Consider the following 27,203-nt stretch of genomic DNA (forward strand, 5'->3'; position numbering starts at 1 on the left):
AAACATCTGCTGAATCATAGTTTGGTTTTTGTTAATGTTCTCAATGTATCACCTGAAATATAAATAAATCGGGAGAATGAAGGCTTATGTTTAGTATAAAAGTCTATCATTATACCTGAGTACCCTCCTTTAACTAGTTAAAAGTATTCATTAACTGAGAAATACAGAGGGCAGGAAGAGATCGTAACCAAGAGCCTTGAATTCCCTGTCACCAAGTTGGAACAGGAGCCTACATTTAGCCTGTGTCTTGAGACAAATATGGAGAAGCCCAAGAGCAGTAACAAACTGCCAGTTTACTGAGTCATGTTCCTTACTAAAACTGTGTTATGAAATGGAAAGAATGACACGTCCTAGGTTCAAACACCAGAGACGTTCAACTCCCTGAATTAAAGGGGTCTCTCGGAAGCAAAACCAGAAAACTCTTCAGAACGCTGCGGGAACTGAAACGACTCCATCAAGAACTTGCCAAAGCTGAGAACTCTGCTTATTTACCTAAAACAAATCCCAACTGTGCAAACAAGCACACCCTCCCGTGCATCCGAGCGGGAACGCCAGGTAGGGGAACGGGAGGCGGAGGGAGAACGGGGGGGGGGGGGGGACGCCGAGAACAATCGCAAGGTTAACGTTTCCCGGGAAAGGCAGCCTCAGCCCAAAGAGTCCACAAATACACACACAGACACACACACCCCAGCAGTCCTCGGTTAACGGAACCGCTCGCCTCCGAGCCCCGGGAGCTCCCGAGCCCCACCCGGGGCCAGCCCACCCCAGGCACCCAGGACCTGGGGGACGCCAGGGACGTCACTCGGGGAGACCCCGGCCCGCTGAGCCCCGCCACCCGCCACCCTCCGCGTGCCTCCTGAGGCCGGTCGGGGGCGCCACCAGCGACGGGAGAGAGAGCCGGGACCTGTGGCCCAGCCCCGGCGGCCAGCGGAGGGAGGGGACCCGGCTCGCCCGCTCGCTGACCTGGAGAGGTGCTTCAGGATCTGCTTCTTGATGATCCCAGCCATGGTGCCTGCGGGGCTCGACAGGTCTTCACAGCCTCCTCCTCCCCTCACGGCGGTCTCCTCGCGGTCCCGTCTCACCGGGACGGAGGAGAGGCGCCCGAGCGCTCACTCTCGGGAGAGACTCGAAGCCCTGGCCGAGGCCACCGCCGCCGCAGCCGCCGCCGAGAGTCCGGAGCATGACGCTCAGGCAGCCGCGGCCGCCGCCAGCGCCATCTTGGCTGCAGCATCACCTAAGAGACCGGGGGCGGGGAGAAGAGCCTGGGGGCGGAGCGAACTGGAGGTGGGCGGGGCCTTTGGGAGTAGTGGAGGCGGGTGTGGGGGGGGGGGAGGTTCCAGCCGCGTGTCCTTCGGACCCTGCCAGCATCCTTCGCTGCCCTGCTTCAGCAGCATCCGCAGACTCCTATTCTACTAGCGCTTTCATCATTTCTTCACCTCCCCCTAACCGTGCCTTTGACTCCATCACTGACTTTCTCGTTCACGTCTTTATTTCCTCCGAACTCAACTTTTCCGCTGTTGACACTGCCTTTTGGACCTTCTCGGCTTATTACCTCCGTTTCTTTTGCTAAGATCTTTCCCTTAGCCAACAGCTGTAATTTAATGTTTATAATAGGATGTATCTAAAGACCTGGAAATTAGAAGGTCTGGGGCCAGTGAGGTGGCTCAGCCAGTTAATAGCTCTTGTCATGCAAACCTGACGACCTGAACTTGATGCCCAGACCACCAGCAAGGATAGCACTGATTCCCAAAAATTGTACTCCGGCCTCCACTTGTGCGTGCCTACACACACACACACACACACACACACACACACACACACACACACACAGATAAAAGGAATGACCAAATTGCACTCCTGGTTCCAATACTTTTCTAACTGTTGTGAATCTGGAAAGATTGTTTTCCCTTTTAGCTTCACTTGGTGTTTTGTGTGTCTATGTATTTGACTTTGGGCACACAAGTGGGGTTCAGGGCATCAATCCTCACCCTCTATCTCTTTCTTAACAGCTACTTGCAGACTCCAGGTTAACGGGCTCTCCTAGGATTCTCCTGTTGGTCTCTTGTTGCTTCTCCCATCTACCCTAAAGAGAACTGGGAATACAGACACCTGGCTTTATGTGGGTTCTGCAGATTCAAGTTCAAGTCGTCAGGTTTACATGACAAGGGTACTGTCTGCTAAGCCAGTTCCCCCAGCCAGTTAGCCTCGCTTCTAATCATCTTTAAAATATAGAATCTGTTCTCAGAGATGCTTAGCAGGAGCCTAAGAAGGCACTTGGTGTGTCGGGGCCGTTTTGCTGGTTATCTGTTACAGAAGCAGATTCAGGGGAAAAGATACAAATCATGAGAATGTTTCATATAGAGTTGGCAGATAGACAATGCAGCCATTCGAGGTGTGTGGGGGTGGGGGGAAGCCCTAATATAGTTAGCAGTGCACGGAGCATGCCTGATTAGCAAAGAAGAACTTGCCACGAATACTGCGTGTGGATGAAAGCGATCCGAGATATTTGAAAGTAACCAAGCTGGGTACAGTGAGCACTTTGGAGACAGAGGCAGGAGGATTGCTGTAAGTCTGAGGTCATGATCTACATAGCAACACCCTCTCAAAAAAAAAAAAAATCAGGGTTTAAAAATTAGCTACAAAGCAAAAATTGAACTACTTGGATATATGATCCTTAACAGCTCATTATAAAAATGCCTGCTATGGGACTCATTCCTCCTTGAGGCCTAGCATGACAGTCAATGACAGTCATGTGTCCTACTTTAGGGCCTTACTAGAGAAGGTCACTAGAGCTGGCCACGTCTGTGTTCCTGGCCAGGTGACTCATCCACCGTCTCCACCCAGAACCCTGCATTTGTCAGTCCCTGTGCTTCAGAGAGATAATGTCACTTATCCCCAGGCCACAGTGTCTTATCTTTAAAGTAATTTGTAGGTGGAAATCAGCAGTAGTTACGAAAGAATAAATGTTAAAAACAACATTTGATTAAGGTTTATAGGTAACAAAAGCTGTTTTTTTTTTTGATTGGCTGAACCTCTTGCGTTGCCCAGATTGTGAACGATTATGAACAAACAGGAAACAAACAAGTATAGAACAACAAAGCAGAATACAAGGAAGTTAAAAAATTCTTAAGGCCCAGGTCACTCTCTGAGCACAGAACAGACTGGATAGTTTAGTATAATTCAAACTGTCAACACCCACAGACCGTTTCTCTGTTCTGGGCTTCGGACAGAGTCATAATCTTTCTGATGATATTATGATATTATAGCAGTGTTCTGCCCACATTAAGTTTTAGTTTAAGTGCATTCAGAGTGCACGCATGTGCACATGACAAAGTTAGGAAAGAGATGGATGAAATTAATCTTTGGCCTCTACAACCTTTTTTGAGTCACTTTGAGTTTTAAACCATACCTAGATATACTATTTATCTTCCGGTGAATTGAGAGATGTGCCCGTTTTATGTGGACATGTAACTCAAATGTCAACTATAAGTCTGCTGGAGTGTGAAAACTTAAAAGTTTAAGATGCACGATGCTGCATGCCTGTGACTGTGACGAGTCCAAAGGCAAGCCCAAGGCCAGAACTGAGCAACCTGGTGAGATTTGGGCTCAACAAAACAGAACAAAACCCGCAAAGGGTTGGGTGTGCAGCTCAGTGACAGAATGCTAGCCTCCATACATAGTTAATTACTATTCACTTTTAATCAGCATTTTTGAAAGTTTTCGGCAGGTACAGGTATCCGCTGCACCTCCAGCTAACTTACACATGGATATAGATCTGAAAGGCTTGTTTCCACAATCACCGAGAGAAAATGAAAATAAACTAGGGAATTACAAAAGTACAGCTGAGACATAAAAACACTAAAGGAATATAGGGTCACTGCCTCAGTTTATCTCCTTGGCGAGGCTTTTGTATCTGAATAAATGAGTATGTAAAAGTCATTTGAAATTTTCTCTATCAAAAAAAAAAAAGGAAATTGTTGAAATAGGAAAACTGTTACATTCTGTGTCTCCATGTCGCCCAGCCACACTCAATGTTTCTCAGAGACAAAAGTGATGACAGAGTTATGTCTAAAAAAGGAAAAGAAATTGCACTACCTCCTGAGGGTGTGCCAGGAAGGTATTTGGGTTGGGGGACAGTTTATGCATAACCAAAAAACCCGACCTGTTCTGAAGGACGAGGATGTGGGATTACGACGGTTCCACGTGCCTGCAGTAGTAAAAGCTAATCAGGAGGTTGAACAAGAGGACCATACGAGACCGGGAGTTTGAGGACAATGAGAGAGGGAGGATGGAAAGAGAAAGAGAGAGACAGAGAGAGACAGAGAGAGACAGAGAGAGACAGAGAGAGAGAGACAGAGAGACAGAGAGACAGAGAATGAAAAAGATAACATGTGGGTTGACTTTCACATTTAATCATATACTATAAAACAAGGTCTTTAATAATATCTGGGGCTGTCTGGTGATGACAACCTCCTTTAAGAATACACCTCTTCAAAGGGACGCCTCCATATCTCTCCAGAAAAGAGAGGGGAAACAAAAAGTAGCTCTTCCTGTGGAGTTCCAGCTCCTAGCTCGTGGCTGGGAGAAGTCCAGGCTGCTGGGACGTCAGCACAGCCCTTAGGCAGACGCAAGGACTTTCTATTTCGGCTCCTCAGTTCTTGTCTGCCTGCCTGTAGCAGGAAGAGCAAGGCCGACAGAAGGCCGGTCCTTCTGGAGGAAGCAGGATTTAAAAAGCACCCTGAGATAAGTGGAAAACCACCCCAATAAACATGTTTTGGGTATACAAAACAAACTAGAATTGCCTGAACTAAAAGGTAAAAAATGTTCTTGCGGCTGATGTCCTGGTGTGGATGTAGGGGTCATGTGACCAAGAAGACCCAGGGCTCTACTCTAGCTCAAAAGTTGCCTCAGGCACTTTTGTTGTGTAAACATCCGGCAAGATTTTGTGTTTTTTAATGTTTTTTCCAGGCTGGTATCTCACCCGTAGGAGATAATAGTATCTGACTTCGGTAGTTTGTGAGGGCTAAATGAGATAACACGTAGTTTAATGCACACTGGTGTTACTTTTCATTATCATTATGAGATGGAAGCAAAGCATTGTGAGAACAGATTCGCGAAAACAGTAGGGCTTACAGCAGAGGTTGCTAGGTCTCAAAGGAACCCATGGCAAGTCTCGCTCAGCACCCCAACACCTTTCAACCTACCTTAAATCTCTCCAGCTCAAGGGCTGGCCTTCTCTTCCCCCTCCCTCAGCTTCTGATCCCTATATAACCTCTTTGGGCTATGGATTTTGTCTCTTGGTTCTCCCTGTCCCTGTCTCCTCTCCTGGCTGTGCTCAGTCTGAACCCTCTGGCTATTTTCTTCCCCATCTTCACAATAAAGCTCTCCCCTCAACCACACCTACAACAGTCACATCCTTAGCCCTCATTTCTTTTCACCCAGAGATATTTCAAAAGATGAACAAGCCACTTCAATTTGCTTGAAAAAATTAAATAACTGGTTTTGAAATCAAAGACTTAGGTTTGAAAGTCAACTTGTTGGCATTTTATACCGTGGGAAAGGAAAGGCATTGCTCCTTTCTGAGCCCAGGGGTAGCCTAAGCCTTCACCATGGGGTAGAGATCACCCAAGCTAATAGAACCACTCAGAAAAGGGCCCAACACAACAGGATGGGAGTTATTGGTAACTCACTAGGCAGAAGAGAGTGACGTGACTTAAAGCAGATGGGACCCACGCGTGTCAAAACGCTGACGTGTGAGAGTCAGAGCTGTAAGTGGTTGGTGATCTAATATGGTGGTTAGAACAATAGAAAACTTCCTTTGCAAACAAGTCTTATAGGACCCAGGCTGTCGGTTAGGCTCACAGTTTTGTTGTGGAAAAGAAATGCTAACAGTTTCCCACTGGCTCTTCTATCATAGAGACAATGCACAGTCCCTCAAACTAGTATAAACCTAGTAGAGCTTTAAAATTAGCAGGTTTGCTAATTGGCATTCAATTGGCAAAATATAAATTTTTTTTTTTTTGCTTTTTTGAAACAGGTTTTCTCTGTAGCTTTGGAGTCTGTCTTGTAGAGCAGGCTGGCTCAAACTCACGGATCCGACTGCCTCTGCCTCCCAAGTGCTGGGATTAAAGGCATGCACCACCACGGCCCAGTTGGAAACTATAAATTTAAATTCAGTGGCAACCCACTCACCAAGAATGCATAAGACTCTGGGTTGATCCATAGAACCAGAAAAGAAAAGGGGAAAAAAGAGTGTAATTTTTTAAAAGGTTGGAACCATGATTGTCCTAACGAATTCATATGAGCATGGTCCTACTTTTTCTCTCTGCTGTTATGATAAAACACTGACCACATACAGCCTGTGGGAGCCAGGGGTTTATCCGGGTGAGAGGTCACAGTCCATCATTGATGGAAACCTGGGCTGGAGCTCCACAAGGAAACCTGGAGGCAAGATCTGAAGCAGAGACCATGGAAGAGGAACACTGCTTACCAACTTGCTTCCTCCTGCTTGCTCAACTACTTTTTTTTTTTTTTTTTTTTTTTTTTTTTTTACAACGCAGGCCTACCTGCTCAGTAATGGCACAATTCACAATGGGCTGTGCCACACACACACACACACACACACCTCAGTCAGCAAATGCCCCACAGACAGGCTCATCAACTGGTCTCACAGAAGCACTTCCTCAATTGAGACTCCCTCTGCTCAGGTGACTCTAGTTTGTGCAGAGAGGACAACAACTTAACTGGCAGCAAGATGAAAAATTTGTTAAGTTGGGGCTGGAGAGGTGGCTCAGAGGTTAAGGGCATTGCCTGCTCTTCAAAAGGTTCTGAGTTCAATTCTCTGCAACCACATGGTGGCTCACAACCATCTGTAATGGGGTCTGGTGCCCTCTTCTGGCCTGCAGGCAGACACAAAGACAGAATATTGTATACATTAAATACATAAATATTTTAGAAAATTTTGTTAAGTCATATTAATATAAGAACTTTGGTCTTCTATGTAGTTATTATAGGCTTACATGATGCCTATGCTTAAACACTCTTTTAAAAGGTTGGATTTACATTTCTTTAATCCCAGCAGTCAGGAGGCAAAGACAGGCAGATCTCTGTGAGTTCGAGGCCAGCCTCATCTACAAAGCAAATTCCAGGACTGCCCAGGCTATTATATAGAGTAACCATGTCTTGAAAAAAAATCAGAAAAAAAGAAAGAAAAAGAGAGAAAGAGAGATGATTACTTTATTTGTTTGTTTGTTTTTTCAAGACAGGATTTCTCTGTAGCTTTGAAGCCTGTCCTCGAACTGGCTCTTGGAGACCAGGTTGGCCTCAAACTCCCAGAGATCCACCTGCCTACCTCCCGAGTGCTGGGATTAAAGGCGTGCGTCACCGCTGCCCGCCCAAAGATTACATTTAAAAAGGACCTGGAAAGATGGGTCAGTGGTTAAGTGCACTTCCAGAGGACCTGGGTTCAATCCCTAACACCCACATAGCAGCTCATAACTGTAACTCCAGTACCAGGGGATCTGACACCACCATGTAGACATATGTGCAAATAAAACTCTAATGCATATTAAAAAACGCTTTAAAATGTTAAAAAAAAACACAAAAAAGAAAAGTTGGATTTGCACTCTTTAAACTATTTGTTCTAAGGTGTAGGAAGGGAGTGTGTAAAGCATGGAAGCGAAGAGAGCTTTTACTGAACAATTTGTGCTGAAGCTGCTCAGGCTGGCTCCCAAGACTCCACTGTCTGTATCTTCCCAACCGTGATGCCTGTTTCATGACTTCAACACGGTTTGAAATCAGCTATGATAATGGTCGTCTAGTCACACAAGAAAACTTACGATCCACTACAAACCAAGACTTAGGTCTATCCTTAGAGATCTAGCTGTTAGGCATTTACTATCGTACTCTTATTATTACTGGATGAATTGCAAATTGTGATCAAGGAGATGGCTCAACAGATAAGGTATTTACAGACGCATGTGCATGGACACTACATAAATGTAATGACAAGTATCTTGAGACAAGCTCTCTCTGTCTAGCCTTGACTGTCTTAGAACTCACAACGTAGACCAGGCCTGCCTTGAACTCAGAGAGATCTGCCTGCCCTTATCACCCGCGGGTTGAGAACCGCTGTCCTCAAGGCATGGGATTCTTTCAGAAGTTCTCTCAGTGTGGGCTCTCATTTCAGATGAATGTGTTTTAACAAGACGGAGTCTTCAGTGGGCAGGGACTGGCCCTCAGAGTACCTTTCACGGTGCAAAGCTTCCTGGCAAAATGCACATTTTACAAATCTTTCAAATTCACCCCCCCACACACACACACACTGTGAGAGACATAAACAGTGATCATTCACAACCTGAATGTTAACCTATCTGGAAAACATTTCTGTAAACCAATTAGGACATTACTCCTGTATTCCGCCTCATATAATTTCTGATAACATGGACAGAATATAGGTAGGTTATTTGTCAGAACAGAACACGAATAACTTTAGCACCTTCCCCTCCCAGTGCGCTTGTTTCCTCCAAATCCTCATGTTCTGGGACACCACTGCCTGCATTTCTCTTGGTATTTTGGTTCAAAAATTCTCTAAGAATGGCCCATCATGTTCCACTTATAGTATGTGAGGACTTTGCTACCCGAAAGCTCCTAAACTATCCACATTCCTCTTGCAAATCCATTTCAAAGGCCTAAAATTACACGGTTAGGTTATCGCAGGAACAGTCCCACTTCTCGGGGTCGATATTCTCTGTTACTTACCTTTATCATTGCTGTATACAATATTTGACAAATTTCAGTTAAGGGAGAACAGTGTTCATATTTGGCTCACAGTTGGAAGGTACAGTCATAGCAGGGAAGTCATGGTGGCCAGCGATGGCAGCAAATATGGTATCCATCCACATGGTATCCACAATCAGGAACCAGAAAGCGATTACTCACTTCAGTCTGGAAGTTAGAATGGGTCTTCACATCACAACAAACCAAACTAGAATAACTCCTCACATAAATGCCAGAAACTTGTCTCCCAGGCAGCTCTATATCCTGTCTAGTTGGCACTCGATACAGATCATCACAGGAGGCTGATCGGATCTCTGAGTTATACAAAGTGCTTGCTAATCATTATGCTTTCTTTCAGAAAAGAGAACAGAGGCTGCAAGGGCCTTGAGGTGGTGGTGGCATTATTCCAAGCAAGAGATAAGGAAGTGTTGGTAGAGATGAAGCAAGATCAATCAAACATTACAGAGATTTACTCAAAGATGAGTTGATAATAATTGCGGTTTCTCGTTTGGAGCACTGGGTGGATTTTGGAGGAACAGCAATAACTGAAATGGGTAAACGGGGTGGCACAAGTGATTATGGAAAAATACTTAGTGTTCAATCTTTTGTCTTTAAGGTTCTCTCAGGATCTGGGGGTAAAAACAAGATAGAAAATTCAGGTTTAAAAAGCATCTCTATTCAATGATAACCAAAACCAAGAACAAAAAGAATCTTGATCAAGAATCATGTAAATGGTGAGGAAAGCCGGACAGAAGATTCAGCGAGAAAGGATCAAAGCACAGTAGAGACAGAATTGAAAAAGCGTAGTTTAAAAATGAGAAACAAATAGAAATGATGGCTACTGGGTAACAGAAGATTTAAAAGATAATGTGTCACTTGATTGGAGTAAATGATCTTATTCGTTTTTTGCTTGCTAGAGTTTTTATTTTGTTGGTTTTGAGACCAGAACTCTACATGTAGTGCCATCCTTGAACTGGCTATGTAGCTCAGGTTAGAGTGGAGGAGGTGATCCTCCTGCCTCAACCTGAGATCTTCTCACTTCAGTGTTGAGTTGGATAAAAGAAAATGATGAAGTTGAACAAAATTAACTTTATACATTCAATAATGTTTTTCCTCCCTCCCTCCCTCCTTCCCTCTCTCTCTCTCTTTCTTTCTTTCTAAAATATGGTCCTGGTGATCAAAACCCAAGGCCTTTGAAAGCGCCCTACCATTAAGCTTCATTCCTACACCCTAACTAAGCTTTTTTTTTTTTTTAAAAACTAAGTTTGTTTGTTTTTTTGGGGGGGGGGCATATTGGTTTTCAAGAGAGGAGCTCCTTTCTTTGTGTAGCCTTGACTGTCCTGGCACTCGCTCTGTAAACTCGGGGATCCAACTGCTTCTGCCTCCCGAGTGCTGGGGTTAAAGGCATTCGCCCCCACGCCCACCCGGCTCCAAAATTCTTTTCCTTAACATCATGATACAGGAACCCTCCGTTTTACAGAAGCACGCAGGAAGGACATCCAATTCCAGGAATAAGAACGGAGAGGGAGCATGTCAGATGTCAGGAAGTCCTTTGTAGATAGGATACTTAAACTAAGTCCTGGAGAGCAAGTAGGCTGGGGATTCGTTGGGCAGTGCAAAAGTGAGTTTAAAAAACAAAACAAAAACAACAACATAAAAACTAAACAGCGAATAATTTATTGTGACCAAATCCTACAACCCGATAACAAGTGCCAAGAAATGAAGGCCAGGCTGGAGAGACCTTATATCCAATTCCACACTACGTACGGTTTTATACTCTACTCTTCAAGAATAGCTCAAAAATTCTAATCGAACACACGCCCAGGTACGCACACGCAGTCCACCACGGAGGTTACAAAAAACTTTCATTCGGCAGTCTCCGCCGTAGAAAAACATGAGAAATGGGTGAAAAGGTACTCAGCAATTTCTACTAAGGAAGGTCGCTGCTCCCTAAAACACAGGGGTTTGAAATCATCAGACGCTCGCGGACTGGAAAGGCCGTCCCCGCTGCCTGACTTCCGGCGTCGTCCGTTGCCACAGTAACCGGAAGTTGACGCTGTGGCTCCGCCCCCATAAAAACCATAGAGTACCGGAAAGAACCTGAGCAGAGGCGACCCGAGGGGGTTCGAGCCGCTCGGCTGAGGGCTGGCGGGTGCAGAAATGACGACCTTAGTGCTGGATAATGGAGCCTACAACGCCAAAATCGGCTACAGCCATGACAGTGTGTCGTAAGTGTTGGTCGTCCCCGAGAGACAGGACGCGTACGCCTTGTGGGCTCCACAGGCTGTGCTTTCCGGCTTGAGCGGTCCGCAGACGCCCTCGCGCGGCGCCAGCCCGAGTCGAGGGATGCGGCTCGGTTTGGAGCTGGCCGGGTGGGTTTGATGCTCAGAACCGAAAATGGTTTTCCTTAGGGGCTGCGGGGCTCCGGAAGTGGCATGTATATTTCCTTTGGCAACAGGAAATAGGTTTCTCGAGAAGGACCGAGGGAACCAAAGAGAGAGTTCATGAGATTTCAGAAATAGTGGGCAACGTTTGGGGCATGCTCGCCTTTTGAAGAAACGCCGGTTACAGGGATTCATCGCATCCCCCCAAAAGGTTCAGTGCCCACCAACGGCTAAGATTGTAAAACTAACATTAGAATCCAGGGTGTTTGAAGACGTTGGGCAACCAACCTACTTGAATGACTTGGTTGGTAAAACCAGGAACGCTAAAGTGGCATATCTTAAGATGTGCTTCACAAAATGTATGATTCTTTTTTTTTTTTTAACACTAGGCGTTGAAGCCTTGTATGGTGAGTAAGCACTGTATTACTTAGCCCAGCCTGTTTTACTGAATTCTTACAACTTCAGTGCTAATGAAAGACATTTATTAAAATAAGACTTCTACTACGTAATTTTTGTTTCCTTAAGTGAGAACCAGGTACCTGGGGCTGGAGAGATGGTGCAATGGTTAAGAGCCCTTTCTGCTCTTCTAGAGGACCTAAGTTTACTTCCCAACGCCTACATGGAAGCTAACCATTATCTGTAACTCCAGCCCTAGGAGATCTCAGATCCAGAAAAGATACCCATACACGTAAACAGATGCATGCAAATAGCACATACATAGAAAGGGATTTTGTTTTGCTTTGTTTTTGTTTTTAATGCAACAACAGAACCACACCCGCTCCCCCCCCTCAAGGGCTCTTTAAGATCCTTGAGAAAGCAGAGAGTCTGTTGAACCCCAACACTGTAAACAGGACAACCTAAAGGTATGTTTTAGTTCCTCAGAGACAATGAGAACACTAGTTTATGAATAAAGTAGTCTTAGCACACAGGTGTTCACTGATTACGACTGCTTTTTAGGAACTAAATATTTGGAAGATGATTCTTATTTCTCTGCATCTAGGGTCATTCCCAATTGTCAGTTCAGATCAAAAACAGCGCGTCTTAAAACGTTTACTGCCAACCAGATTGATGAGATAAAAGACCCTTCAGGACTCTTTTACATTCTTCCTTTCCAAAAGGTAATGCATTTATGTTTTATTTCTGATTTTATAAACCTGTAATTGTGTGTGATGGGGGGATAGGGTCAGAGTTGAAACAGGTCTCCTTTCTGCCACTGTGCTGTCTTCTCTGGGCTAGCTGACTCTGAAGCTTCCAAGGGACGCTTCTGTTTTCTCCCATCTCCGATGGAGAAAAGGTGTATGAGCCACTGCGGGTTCGGGGGATCAGACTTGCTATTTTTATACATGTGTATAAGTGCAGGTGAGGCAGTTGCTGGCTGCGGTCAGAGGTGTCAGATGCCCCTAGGGCTGGAGCTATATAGGGTGCAAGTGAAAATATTTTTAGATCTCTGAAACCTTTTTTTTCCCCCCAGTTTGAACTAAAATGACAAATTGGAATGAATTTGTTTTAGGAAAAAATAACCATGATTTAGTTACCCATTGTAATACTTTTTATTTGTATTAAAACAGGTGGCATACATGCCTTATGTATTGGTGTGTTGTTTGAATCATTGATGTCTTAGTTATTGTTCATTGTAAGCTTTTGAATGTTTAAAAAGGAGAACACCACCTCTGTAACTGATTGGCAGTCATGCAGCATAGCAGAAGGTGACCATTCACAGCTAGAGCTCAGGGATTTAGGACATGTTGATCTTGTTTTAAGTTTGTGTGAGATAACGGGACGTCATGCCGTCCCGGTGTCATCCCAGGACTTGCAGGTGGCCATCTAAGGACGGCCTTCTAGGGTCAATTCTCCACTTTGGTCCTGTCAGTTCTGGGTGGAACACGGTCCCCAGGCTTGTGAGGCAAAGCTCCTTTACTCCCTGAACCATCGCCCTTAACCTTACGCTTAAAAATTATTAAAATAGTCTTGATAATTAAAAGGCTTTTTTGTTTTGTTCTGTCTTAATTTTAGGGCTACTTGGTGAATTGGGATGTCCAACGACAAGTTTGGGATTATCTTTTTGGAAAAGAAATGTATCAGGTAACAAGTTAGAGTATGTATTAAAATTTTATTTCTGCACCTTAATACAAGTGAAGAATCAGATTTACATTTATAAAGTTTTATGTGAACATTTAAGACTTACATGCATTTAAGGCACTCGGATATAGATTTTCCTGAATCTTATCTATTTATTTAATTTGGAGGCAGGGTCTTACTATGTGTCCCTGGCTGGGCTGGAACTTGCTAAGCAGAACTGACTAGCCTCAAACTCTTCCTTCAGAGTGCCCGTGTTAAAGGCATGCACCACCACCCCGAGTGTGGTCTTCTGAATATTTAGAGAATGCAAATAACTACAACCTCCAGGTTGAAGACTTAAGTGGAAGGCAGACAATCTGTGTGAAGCTCAATAGTAAATTTTTATTTCCTGTTTCTACTCTCCTTTCCCGCAGCTAGGGAATCAAACCTGTGATGTTTTTGTGTGCTAGGTGATTGATTCCTCTCCCTCTCAGCTACTTCCTTAGCCTTTGACTATATTAGACATATGCAGGCATATACATACATATGCAGACATACACATACATATGCAGACATATACATACATATGGAGACATATACATACATATGGAGACATATACATACATATGGAGACATATACATACATATGCAGGCATATACATACATATGCAGGCATATACATACATATGGAGACATATACATACATATGCAGGCATATACATACATATGCAGACATACACATACATATGCAGACATATACATACATATGCAGGCATATATATACCCTTTCTGTTTCACCAAAAGATATGTTTGCCTACACATTTGGATAGATGACAGTTACAAGAATTTTATGGTTTTTTAAAAAAATATTTGTATTATTATTTGTGTATTTGTGTGTGTGTGTGTGTGTGTGTGTGTATGTGTGTGTATTTATCTGTGTGAGCATATGCCCCGTGTGTACAGGTGCCCACAGAAGTCATAGAAGGATCTTTTGGAGTTAGAGTTTCAGATGGTTGTGAGCCATGATGCTGAGAATTTACTTTGTGTGTATGGGTGTTTTACCTGCATATATGTCTGTGCACCACAGTCATATGCTATCCATAGAAGTTAAAGAGGGTGTCAGATCCCCTGGCTGGGATTCGAACCTGTACTCTCTGGAGGAGCACCCAGTGCTCTTAACGACAGAACCATCCCTGCAGCCCTGATTATATATGGTTTTTAACAAATATAATATAACTGTAGCCTGGCTGAGAGGATGCTCAAGTTTTTATCTACCTCGGGACTATGATGTTGAAAGGGCAGAAAGGCTACGGGAAAACCCAGCTGAGATGCCTGGTTTCCGGGAAGCTGCCCCACCGTCTCCTTCACTCGGGCTTGCACTGAAGACCAGGGTGCCCTGGCTAAGCTTGCAGACACAATCGGAGCATTCATGAGAAGGGCATCCCTGAGGAGGGTGTGCTGGGCCCAGATCCTGAACTTTGAATTGCCAGTATGGAAAGGGCAAGAAGAAGAGAACAGACACAGCCGTGAATCCTGCTGAGTTTTCTGCAGACCTTTTTCTAGAAAGATTGTTGGAAACTTCTTACCTTTTTTTTTTTTCCTTTTCTGTGAATAATTAAGTAACAACGACTGCACTAATTGGGTTGCATCAGCTTTTGTTTTTGTCTCTAAAAGTTTGACACTTTGGCAAGCCTGTGTTTTTATTTTATTAAGGTAAGATTGTGATTAGACTCTCTGAGTTCAAATATTAGCTATGGCCCCAAGTGGCCATATGAACCTGGGTAACATATTTTTTCTGTGACTCAGTTCATATATTAAATGAGGATTACTGTCAGTATTAGTAATACGAGGATTAGATAATTTTGTTTATCTTATACTCACATATGAAACAAATTTGATGATTATCAATATAGATTATAAAACTTGGGATTTTTTTTTCTCCCATAGGTTGATTTTTTAGATACTAATATTATTATTACAGAACCATATTTTAACTTCACTTCAATTCAAGAGTCAATGAATGAAATTCTATTTGAAGAATATCAGTTCCAAGCAGTACTAAGAGTGAATGGTAAGTTACAAAGTTTTCTTGAAATTTCACTCTGAGTGTGGTTATGAATGGAGCAAAGAAACTTAAGATCCTGAGTAGTAGGTATAGTTTTTAGCTCTGAAGGAACTAAAACCTAGAATTTTTATTTTAAACATAGAACTTTAGTTTGGCCTCGTTGGCACAGGTCTGTAATTCTGGCAGAAGGATTGAGAATTTACAGTTTGCCTAAGCAATTGAGTAATAGTCTACCATGAAGAAAAAAGTGGCTAAGTAGCGAGTTCCAGGTCTCCCAAAACTATAGAGTTAGAGTCTAGCTCGTTCACCTTCCAAAATAAAGCCAGCAGTGACAGAATAAAAGGTCGTGTTCTTCTCTTTTTTCTGTTTACTGTATAAGTGTGACTTTTAAAAGTTTCAACATTGAGATCTTGAGACAGTTGTAAAGGGACCAGAGAAGGCTCAGTGGTTAAGGGTGCCCATGCTCTTACAGAGGACCCACTTGTAACTCCAGTGCTTTGGGCTCGGCAGGCACCTGTACTCACACACACTCACACGTAGACACATACATGTAATTGAAGATAAAATCTAAACCGGGTGGTGGTGGCACACACCTTTGATTCCAGCGCTGGGGACATAGAAGCAGGCGGCTCTACGCAGTGAGTTCCAGGACAGCCAGGGCTACAGAGAGAAACCCTGCCTCAAAAAACATAAATACACCAGTTGATCAGTCAATCCTAGAAAAGAGAGAGTTATAAATACTGTTAGGAGTTAGTGATTTTCTTAAAAATTAAAGGCTTTTTTTGTTATTGTTCGTGTGGTTCTGTTGTCATGTGTTTTGTTTGGAGAGAGGGTCACTCTGTGTAGCCCTTGCTGCCCTGGAACACCGCTGCCCATGTGCTGGGATTAAAGTCGTGCGCCACCACGCTTGGCATAAAGGCAGCTTTTTGTTGTTGTTTGTGTTTGCCTTAGTTTACTGCTTTTCCTTATTAGTTTAAAGTCACGGTGTATTTTTGTGTGTTCATTTTTCCCCATCACCCTTTGCCCAGCCGGCGCCCTGAGTGCGCACAGGTACTTCCGCGACAATCCCTCTGAGCTGTGCTGCATCATCGTGGACAGTGGCTATTCCTTCACACACATCGTCCCTTACTGCAGAAGTAAAAAGAAAAAGGAAGCAATTATCCGGTGAGCTGTGTGTGGTTTTTATTTCATTTCTCATCTTCTGTCAAGTTCATGTTATTTCTTAGAATGAAATGTGTGATGACTGAACCAAAGTTGAATTCTCTTCTTTTGTAGGATAAATGTGGGTGGAAAACTCTTAACGAACCATCTAAAAGAGATCATATCCTACAGGTAATCACTGACTTTGAACTTGGGGAGGATGTGGTTGGCTTTTCTTTTCTCTTTTATATTTTGGATTTTTAAGATAGGATTTCTCTATGTAGCCCTGACTGTCCTGAAATCGATCTGTAGACCAGGCTAGCCTCGAACTCACAGAGATTCACCTACCTCTGCCTCCCGAATGCTAGGATTAAAGGTGTGCACCACCACTGTCTGGCTACTATAATTTTTCTTAACTACCGAGTTTATAACATGTTACTTTTGCTGTGGTTAAACCTGTTTCTCCTTGCTTAAAATGTAAATTTAAAAGTTCAAAACTCGTGAACAGCATTCATAATATATGATTATGTAAATATTATGTACAGCCATCTCATGAGGCTGAAGGCAGGAGTCCTCGCGTGTTGAAGCCCTTGCCAGCCCTCACATCGTCTGTGTTTTGTCTCTGTTAGGCAGCTGCATGTCATGGATGAAACCCATGTGATTAATCAAGTGAAAGAAGACGTGTGCTATGTGTCTCAGGATTTTTACAGAGACATGGATATCGCCAAGTATGTATAATGTAATCTCTTACGCGGGAAGCTAGTCTTCAGGTGGTGTGAGCAATTAATTTTGATAAATATTTTGTTTTTCAGGTTAAAAGGAGAAGATAATACAGTAATGATTGACTATGTTTTGCCTGACTTCAGTACAATTAAAAAGGGCTTTTGTAAGGTAATTTTTAAAATTTCTTTTTTGTTTCATATTTTTATTTAATGCATATGGGTATTTTGTTCACATGTATGTCTGCGAAGCATGTGTGTGCAGTGCCCATAGAAGCCAGAAGAGGTAGTCAGATCTCCTGGAATTGGAGTTATGGATAGTTGTGAGCCACTGTGTAGATAGGTGCTGGGAATTGAACCTGGGTCCTCTAGAAGAGCAGCCAGTCTCTTAACTGCTGACTTATCTCTCCAGCCCCTGTAAGGTAATTAAAAACAAAATTTTGCATAATATCTCCTCAAGTGACAGCATCAACCCGATTTGCAAAGCATTTCACATTTAGCTGAATGGACAGGGTCTTCCAGTGACAGCCTTCCTTTATGCGGTCCTTTTGTAGCTTTTCCTTTAGGCACACGTGGATAAATTTCATTAATGAGTTTCTCTAGGAAAAGAAAGTCAAATTACAGCATACATGATAAATCTGAGATATAAACAGGTCATTGTCTGCATTATAGTAAACAATTTGTTTAAGAATTATTTTAAGCCTGGTGGTGGTGGCACACACCTTTAGTCCCAGCTCTCGGGGGCAGAGGCAGGCAGATCTCTGAGTTAGAGATCCTGCTTTACAAAGCTAGCTCAGGGCTACACAGAGAAACCCTGTCTTGAAATACAAAACAACAACAGCAAAAATTCTTTCAATCCAGTTGGAAATTGGTTATTTTTCTGTTGTGAAAATGAGCATGGGTAATCCAAGACTGAACTCACTCGTGGTTCCTGTAGAATCAGAGTGTCACAGAAGGGCGAACTCCACTGACATTCCACGCACTCGGCACCCCACCACAGTTAAGCAGTTTTATCTTGAATATCAAGGCCATTTCCTCTTGTCCTTGACCAGCTCAGGAAAAGGCAGCTCTGTGTTTGACTGAAGGCTGACCTTCTAGTTAACGGCTTGAAAAGGACTCTTGAGAAGTTAACATTTTCTGCTGAGAAGTGTAAGGAGAGATGACAGTATCCGTTTAGAGTAGCAGGGAACTGCACAGCCTCGGTATCAGCTATGGGAAGATCATTTTTAATATATTGTTGTAATAAATAGTAATGAAAGTAAAGTAGGACCACACGATCAGCATGGGTTCGTCCAAAACTGTAGTGTTAATAAGAAGCCGTGTATAGGAAGATGCGCATATCTTCAGTCTAAGTAGAATACAACGCTAGCCCGGTTATGTTTCCATGGTTTCAGAAGATGGGTGAGTGCTGAGCATCCTGTTTAAAAAAGAATGATAATTTATTTGTAAATTGCATCAAGCTACTTAATGGGCATTTATATTTTATGTTAGTGTTTGTACTTAGCAGGCCTGAAATTTTTTCCATATTACACAGGTCAAATACAGATTGAAATTCACAGAGGAAAATTGCCCTAAACATGTAGACTGTTGTGCTGTCTCAGACACACTTGATCATCTACACATGTTTTCTGTCTAATTACAATCACAATCCAAAGATTAATGAGCTACCATGGAGAACGTAAGATATAGCGGTAAAGTTGTCTGTTTCCACAGAGGCGGGGCCTGCATAAGGTCACAGTGGTGTCTAGTTTCTCCCAACCTGACAGATCACTGGAGTCAGGAGGGTTTAAAAATGTGTGTGGTGGGGGCTGGAGAAATGGCTCAGTGATTAAAAGCATGTACTGCTCTTCCAGAGGACCTGAGTTGAATTCTAGCACCCATGCCAGCTGGCTCACAGCTATCTCTAGCTCCAGCTTCAGGGAATCTGAGGCCTCTGGCTTCCTTAATACGTGCATCCGTGTGCATATTCCCCTGACACACCTATACACATAATTTAAAAAGTAAATAAATATTAACATCTGTATGTTTTCTCTTTTTCATCCTTGGGGATGGTCAACTAGGGCTTTTTCTCATTCTAAGACCTGTTCTCCTGCGCTGTGAGTGACAGGCCATTAGATTAGCATCAGCTGAGCTCTGCCAGTTTCTTCCTGACCAGCACCTGCTTGGTGGGCCTGCCTTGTTGAGTCACTCTCACAGTCGAACAGTATTTTCCTCGTTCTCTTGGCCGTGCCTTGGGGGAAGGTTCTTTGACCTGTGACCTTGTGAACAGAATCTAGTTAGAGCTTGCACTTCTTTAACTTCATGTAGACATCTCTGCTGTGACTATATGGCTTGGTGCCTGGTCCTGAGTGGGGTGACAAGGGAGTGGAGAAGGTGCAGAAATCCAGCTGGGATCAGGTGCGCTGTGTGCACTCTGATGGAGTGGCACCAACTGCCGCAGCAGCCTGGAGCCTCAGCGTGTTTATTACAGCACAGCCGGAGGATGCAGGGAGTCTCACTGGGTAACCACTAGTTTTTGCACACACTGCTCAGTCATTGGGAAACACTCCTGCCTGGATCAGAGGAAGGCTTTGCCATTCCAGCCCTGGCCCTTACAGGGGAGGCTCATGTGTTGAGGCATTGATTCTTGATATGGTTGTGTCAGGTCCACAGTACACACTCACTCAGAGCTTTATCCACATTTTACAAACTCAGGACTTCCTAGGCCCCCAAACTAATTGTTAGTGATTTTCATATGTAATATACACTTTATCAGATGAAAATGTGAAGTTAGTTGAATTGAGCTATTGCTAGACGGGCTATTACAATAAATATATTTATAAAAAGAATGGTTTACTCTTCATTGATTAATGTTAAAATTTATCCTCTACACTCATGTTTAGTCATTTACGTGAAAGTTATTGTATCTGTAGTAAGTTTAATTATAAAATTTGAGTTTCTTTAGTACTTCATTTTGTTGTTTCCTGCTAGGAAAGCAAATATTGATGAAATTAGAAAAACATTGTTGTGTGAAATGACAGAAATGTTTGTGGGTCTTCATACTTAGTTTCTTAGTCAGTGTTTTGTTGCTGGGAAGAGACCACGACCACGGCAGCTCTTATAAAGAAAGCATTTAACTGGGGCTGCCCTGCAGGTCAGAGGTTCAGTCCATTATCATCATGGCAGGAAACATGGCGGCAGGCAGGCAGATATGGTGCTGCAAAAGGAGCTGAGAGTTCTACATCTGGATCGCAGGCAACAGGAAGAGAGAGACACTGGGCCTGGCTTAAGTCCATCCCCAGTGACGGACTTCCTTCAAGCAAGGCCGTGACTCCCAGAAGTGCCACTCTGGCAACAAAGCATTCACATCTATGAGCCTATGGGGGCTGTTCCCATTTAAGCCACCACCCTCAGGATGTTATTAGTTTGAACTGGGATGCATTCGTCAAGAATGCTTGGGAAAACTGAAGCGCTGGTTTCCTCCTGCTGATAGAAGGAACAATAACATACAGACAGATAAGGTCAATAATATCAATGACAAACAACAGAAATAATAATTTTATTTCTTCTCAGAAAGAGGCTGCCTGCTAAGGTGTTACTTGTCAGACCTAAGTTGAGACTGTTCCTTTAGCGTTAGTGATTACCACTTTCTGCAGAATCATAAGAAACAAACTGATAGTTTCTTTAATGGTCCTAGAAATAACTTGTACAAGGCCCATTCAGTAAATCATGGATTTGCCTGACCAGTTTCCCACGGTCTTGAAAAATCTCTTCATCTGTCTGTGTCTAAAAATGTTTTGGAATTGTACTCTTCAACAGAAAAGGCTTGTGCTTCCAGATTACACAGTAACGGCTAGTGGCATTAGTGCCCACATTCAGCGGGGACACTGAGTGCTGGCCCTTTTCCCAGGTTAGGTATGTGGTCAGCCAGCCTGATCCTCTTCTGTGAGTCAGGGCTTTAAACAAACTAAACACCCTTCATGTCCTCCAGTCCGTGCTGGTCTCAAGTATTGTTCAGTATCGACAAAATGAATTATCCATAAGCTGAATCTAATGTCTGTGTGCGTGCTTGTGTGTGTGTGTGTGTGTGTGTGCGTGTGCGTGCGCGAGCACTTGTGTGTTTAGTTTCTCTTTGCTTTGAGCAGGATCTCATACTGTGTCTCAGGCTGGCCTCAGACTTGCACAGCACCCCTGCTTCAGCCTGCCAAGTGCTGGGATTACAGCCATATACACCATACCAGGCTTAATGTTAGTTGTAAGCTAATTTGTAAATTTATAAAGAATATTTCCCATGCCACCTTAGACAAATGGTCATTCTTTTATGGAGAATGGTGCTATTTTTCTTACTACTTCAATTATTTAATTGGATTAGAAGTGGTTTGTATTTATAGCTTTATAGTTTTCCTAGGAATGTTGTATAATTATCTGGAAAGTTTTGTTTAAAATTTATGTTATGAGCAGAGTGTTCCCAAATGTTAGCAAACTGAACCATTCTTATCCTGGTTACACTGTGAATGTATATTTCTGCTGTTCTTTGGGCTGGTATGATAGAGCGTGAATAAGTCACATGACCTTTCTGAGCCTAATTATATCATGAATGAAAGGACAATATGCCTGTCTTAGTGTTCTGTGAAATTTGTGGCATCATGCATATCAGATGTCTAATGCAGTGAATGGCATGTGTTATTTTGCATGCCATTGTCCAAGAGTTTATTGAATAGTGATCATGTACTAGGTAGTGTGTGCTGTACTAGGTAGTGTGTGCTGTACTAGGTAGTGGGCCATGCGATGAGAACTATAGGTTGAGGACCACATATGTAGTAAGGAGTACAAACGGTTTCCTAACTTTGGAAACCCTTGAGACTTCTAATAAGAACATGGTCCCTCTACTAGCATTACATCTTCCTAGCCATCATCTGTTGTGTGAGCACGATAATGCAACCCTGACTCTCTATCTTGCTTTGCTTCAAGCCGAGAGAAGAGATGGTGCTGAGCGGCAAGTATAAATCTGGGGAGCAGATTCTTCGCCTCGCCAACGAGAGGTTTGCTGTTCCAGAAATACTCTTCAACCCTTCTGACATTGGCATTCAGGAGATGGGGATCCCAGAAGCCATTGTCTATTCAATTCAAAACCTTCCTGAAGGTGCGTTCATTCCAGCGGCGTGCTGAAGAGAACCCTAGCAGACAGTGCCACCTGTACGACTGCAGGTCCTTTCAGATCCTGGGATGCACTGAAGTAGTTCTTGGCCGATTTGTTCTGGGTCATAAATTGTATTTTGCAGAAGTCATTATGGTCTATTTAAGCATCAGTACATCTTTCCTTAAGTATTAAGTTGCTCTATTCATTTTAGAAAAGTTTGTTGTTTTTAATATTTATTTTTGAGGCACAGCCTTCTTACGTAGCTCAGACTGGCCTAGAAATCATGACTACCCTGCTCCGGCTTCTGAATGTTTAAGTCATAGGCATGCACTCCAAGGCTCAACTGAAAGTTTTAACCCAAATTTGCACAGAATTAAAATGACTTATTCATTCTGCAATATTATGGAATAACATACAAGCTTACTTTTAATAATATAGATAGTAAATGGCCCAGGCCCGTGTGTACAAGCCTGAAAACCTGAGTTAACTCCCCAGAAGTTATATAAAGGTGGAAGGAGAGAACCAACACCATAAAGTTGTCCTTTGACCTTTACTCTTGCTCCACTCCCCCATTATGTGTATGCACACACAGGAAGAATGAATGAAGGAATGAATGAATGAATGGCAGAGTGAAAGTGAGTGGAGTACAGTGTTCATGGTGACTTCTGCACTCTTCTGAGCATAAATAAGTAGTGTGCTAGTGTTGCAGAGCACCTTTATATCCTCCTTCCTACTTTAAAGGGGTGTGTGTGTGTGTGTGTGTGTGTGTGTGTGAGAGAGAGAGAGAGAGAGAGAGAGAGAGAGAGAGAGAGAGAGAGAGAGAGAATGTACGCCTGTATGAGTTATGTGCACCACATGCACGCGGGTGCTCTCAGAAGGTAGGTGTGTGTGTGTGTGTGTGTGTGTGTGTGTGTGTGTGTGTGTGTGTGTGAAGAATGAATGTACGCCTGTATGAGTTATGTGCACCACATGTACGCAGGTACTCTCAGAAGGTGTGTGTGTGTGTAAGAGAGAATGTACGCCTGTATGAGTTATGTGCACCACATGCATGCAGGTGCTCTCAGAAGCCGGAGAGGGCTTTGGATGCCCTGGAGCTGGAGCTACAGGCAGTTTCAAACTGCAGGATGTGGGTGCTGGGAATTGAACCCAGGTTCTTTGCAAGAGCAGTAAATTCTCTTGACCATTGAGCCATCCTCACCCCTCCCTCCCTCCCTCCCTCCCTTTTTTTTTTCTTTTCTTTGAGTCAGCGTTTTTCTATATAATAGGTCTGGCTGTCCTGGAACTAGCTCTTGTAGACCAGGTTGGCCTCGAACTCACAGAGATCTGCCTTCCTCTGACTCCCTTGTGCTGGGATTAAAGGCGTGCACCACCACTTCTGACTGCTCTGTAGGTTAGTACTGGTTCACCGTATGATGCCTGGTGTCCGCCATGACATACCTTTAGTATCCATTCACACCTAGGTTCTTTATTTAAAGGCTGCAGAATGAATGTTTTTCCCCATCAACGGTAAGTGTTATGTAGCTGATAAATCTATTTTAGTTTGAGAACAGGAAATTTGAACTAAAAGTTAAAAATAGCAAGGAAGGCGACCCCCTGAGTTTTAGGAGAGAAGGATGATAAATATGATCCAGTGTAGTCAGTAGTTCGCCCACCTTGAATTTTCCTGTTAGGGATTTGTGAGGTCATATTTTGCTGTCTTTAGTGTCTCCATCAGTGTTAATTACTGCCTTATCATAAGTCTTGAAGTGTAGCCAGGTGTGCTGGTGCATGTCCATAATCCCAGTATTCTAGAAACGAGGCTACCCTACCTTTGCCTCAGCAATAGCAACAAGAAAATCTCAGTAGTGAAACAATCAAAAAATTTTACATCTTAACAATGGACGCCAGGGTAGTTTCCCAGCCCTAACCCGATTGCTGCTTGCCCGCCTGCTCAGCTGAGCCTTTCCTGGGACAAGGAGGTTTTCTAACACTGTTTTTCTTCTTTTTCTCCTTTAAAGAAATGCAGCCACATTTTTTTAAGAACATCGTCTTGACGGGAGGGAACTCACTTTTCCCAGGATTCAGAGATCGGGTTTACTCAGAGGTCCGCTGTCTGACGCCAACAGACTATGATGTCTCTGTCGTGCTGCCCGAGAAGTGAGTGCCGGTTTGCAAAGGAGCAGAGCTGTCTTGTGGGAAGGTGGCTTGCGGATGTGTTTGCAGCTTGGCTCTGTGTAGATTTATTCCCTAGTGGGAGCCTCGTTTTCTTTCTTTGAAAAATGAAAGTTTAAGTCTTAAGTGAGTTAGAAGAGATGACATGTAACGTGCCAACCACAACATTTGACACGTGATAGGTGCTAAGTAACGTGAGCTCTTTCCCGTGTGTCAGTCCTGGTTCCTGGGATATTTATAGGCAAAGAAGCCGAAATCTTAATAGATTTATCTTCACCATACTTAATCTTGTGATGAGTTCTGAAGAATAGAAGTTTAAGAATTGAATTATTAAGATAAGCTATATCAGTTCATATCTTTTGGAATTTTTTAAATTCTAAATGTTCTCAGTGAACCTTTAGAGTTGACTAAACTGGAGTTTTTGTTTTGTTTTTTAATTAAAAATTGTTGTGAAGTCAGGTATGGTGGTGCTTGCCTGTAATCCAAGCTTTGGGAATTTAGAGACAGAAGAATCAGGAGTTCAATGCCAAACTCATCTACATAGCAGTTTTGAATTTAGCATGGTCTGTGTGAGACTGTTCTTGAAAAAAAGAAAAAAACTAAGAGAAATCTTTTTTAATGTCTACTATGCTTCTTATGAAAAAGAGCAGATAGTATAATTTCAACATAAGCAGTTAAGGTAGAACTACAGAGCTGTGGAAATGGTGTCGAATACCATCTTACTCGGAGCTTAGCATTGAAGAGAGAAGGCCTGTGAGTCCTCGATTCATGTGGTCTGTTCACAGCAGTGGCCAGAGTAAAGCCCAGGTATGTTACCTGAATCAGATGAGTTTTTATTTTATTGGTGTGTGTGTGTCTGTGTGTGCTACAGGCATGTGTGTGGAGGTCAAAGGACAACTTTATGGAGTTGGTTTTCTCCTTCTATCTTGATGTATGTCCCAGGGATTGAATTCAGGTTTAGATAGCAAGAACTTGTCTAGTAAGTCAGCTACATCAACTGCCCAAAACAATAGCTCTTCTTTTGTTTGTTTGAGGTAGTCTCACCAGCTAGCCTGAGACTCACTCTGTAGACCAGGATGGCCTCGAATGTGTAGACATTACTCTGCCTCTGTTCCTACCTCCTGGGTGCTAGGATTAAAAGCATGTACCACCATAGCATGGCTAACTCAGAGCTTGCCTAGTGTCAGTGGCAGAATTACAAATAAGATCCTATTCTAATTAAATCTAAAGGTTTTTTTTTTTTTTACACTAAAGTATTTTTCAAAGCCTATAGTAGTTTATAGAAGGCTCTCATTGACATCGCTTTTTATTTTCCTTTGTTTTTGTTTTTTGGGACCCAGTGTTGCTTGATATGTAGCCCAGCAGACCTTAAACTGGCAGTCATTATGCCCATGGTCCCAAGTGCTGGGATTACAGATATGCACCACCTATAAAATTTCCATTTGTAGTTATTGGGTAAAAGGATTAAAGAATTGTTAAGTACTGGAATAATTTTTGGTCAGCAGTAGCCTTCATGTACTTCACGCTGGGTTTTTTGTCTTGCACTGATCGATTGTACGGTTTTCCTTTCAGAAGGAAAATGCAAACACAAATATAAAAAACATAAATAATCCCATTAATAAAGGTTGCAAGTGCAGTAGGTGAGACATTTCTCTTTACCTCCTCTGATCTCAGCCGGGGAAGGGGAGAAGGAGAGCTGAGTCAGCACAAAGCACTGGTGGCTGTAGACAGCACAGCCAAGTGGAGTGTTGACTTGGATTGTTCCTCCTGTCTGTGCTACCGTGTGACTGCCAGCTGTGTTTACAGCAGCTGCAGTATAGACTGAACGTGGCGCTGAGACGGACGAAGGTCCACAGGACAGCTCAGGGGCAGGGTAGCCTTGGACCCACAGTGTCCGTGGCCTGCTGTGAGAATCATCAGGTTAGCACATTCCTGGCTTCGGTTTGGGTCAAAAGTTAGAACATTTTCCCGCTTACTCCTCTCCAGCTTTTGTTTGTGTTCTGGGGTTTTTATAAAAGTAGAGGGACCATAAAATAGGGGACATGGCGGGAAACAATCCACTGTTCTGTACTGACGAGGAAGAGTTTATGTCTACACCATAAATGAGATTCGCTAAGTTGAGCAGAACCTGCAGTCTTTTAGTTCTCGGTCAACATCAGTTGGTGACGGTGTTCATTTGTGTAATCTCTATTGCAGCCCTATTACTTACTCCTGGGAAGGTGGAAAATTGATATCTGAAAATGATGATTTTGAAGATATGGTGGTTACAAGAGAAGATTATGAAGAAAATGGACATAGTGTCTGTGAAGAAAAATTCGATATTTAAGAAACATCTCTAAATGAAAATCTTGGAAAGTTTAATTTCAAAGTTCCTTTTAAAGGAGGTTAAGGACTGTGTTATTTTTTCATCATAAGACAAAGTCTTCAACTTATATAAATATTCTGAGTCATGGCTGATGTTCACAGACTTCTAAGGTGAGCTATTGCCATCAAGAGTGACTCAGTTCACATTTGAGTAGTTGGACTACTATAACAACACCTGCACTGTTTCTGAGAATAGATTTGTTTGTCATGAGAAAGTAAAGAGTAAATGTTTAGTTCTTCATACTTGAAAACCCAGATTTTGTTATCTCACCAGTCAGTTTGGCCTAGAGATCTTTGTGTAGTTTTGACTGTGATCGACTAAAGTGTTTGCCGACCGTTAAGATTCTGCTCTCTTAGAACTAAGTATTTTATTTAAAATTTGTTATTCTTATTTGTACATAATAAAGTTGGAAAGACCAATATTA

The 27,203-nt window shown here is 43.0% G+C and overlaps 2 protein-coding genes across 7 annotated transcripts in view; one reads left to right on the forward strand and one right to left on the reverse strand.

The window, feature by feature from the left end:
* Bltp3b (bridge-like lipid transfer protein family member 3B) overlaps window positions 1-1,217 on the reverse strand; it is a 71,123-nt gene extending 69,906 nt beyond the window's left edge. For both annotated transcript variants that reach the window (XM_048418702.3, XM_048418703.3), the window contains exon 1: window positions 964-1,217. In XM_048418702.3, the coding sequence (XP_048274659.3) occupies window positions 964-1,007 (44 nt within the window). In that variant the 5' untranslated portion in view covers window positions 1,008-1,217. The remainder of the gene's footprint in view (window positions 1-963) is intronic.
* Actr6 (actin related protein 6) lies at window positions 537-27,203 on the forward strand. 5 transcript variants are annotated; one of them, XM_087902046.1, is made up of 11 exons: window positions 537-555; window positions 12,163-12,280; window positions 13,176-13,257; window positions 15,168-15,291; window positions 16,314-16,449; window positions 16,561-16,617; window positions 17,055-17,153; window positions 17,238-17,316; window positions 22,095-22,266; window positions 24,261-24,399; window positions 26,611-27,203. In XM_087902046.1, exons 4-11 carry the CDS (start codon window positions 15,237-15,239, stop codon window positions 26,738-26,740), a joined length of 867 nt encoding a protein of 288 aa, XP_087758172.1. In that variant the 5' UTR covers window positions 537-555; window positions 12,163-12,280; window positions 13,176-13,257; window positions 15,168-15,236; the 3' UTR covers window positions 26,741-27,203. The 5 variants fall into 5 exon arrangements, with proteins under 5 accessions (XP_087758172.1, XP_048274664.1, XP_048274662.1 ...); XM_048418707.3 differs by having other exon boundaries at window positions 13,176-13,244; XM_048418705.3 differs by lacking the exon at window positions 537-555 and adding an exon at window positions 10,848-11,006 and having other exon boundaries at window positions 13,176-13,244.

The sequence above is a fragment of the Myodes glareolus genome, chromosome 26, assembly GCF_982192425.1.
Source record: "Myodes glareolus chromosome 26, mMyoGla1.1, whole genome shotgun sequence".
In the NCBI taxonomy this organism is placed as follows: domain Eukaryota; kingdom Metazoa; phylum Chordata; class Mammalia; order Rodentia; family Cricetidae; genus Myodes; species Myodes glareolus.

Excerpts from the sequence above, each read along its gene's own strand:
- Actr6 (XM_048418705.3), top strand. The coding sequence starts at position 10,939 with ATGACGACCTTAGTGCTGGATAATGGAGCCTACAACGCCAAAATCGGC. Across the intron at positions 16,450-16,560 it reads AAAAAGGAAGCAATTATCCG|GATAAATGTGGGTGGAAAAC; the intron begins GTGAGCTGTGTG and ends CTTCTTTTGTAG. Across the intron at positions 17,154-17,237 it reads AGAGACATGGATATCGCCAA|GTTAAAAGGAGAAGATAATA; the intron begins GTATGTATAATG and ends TTTGTTTTTCAG.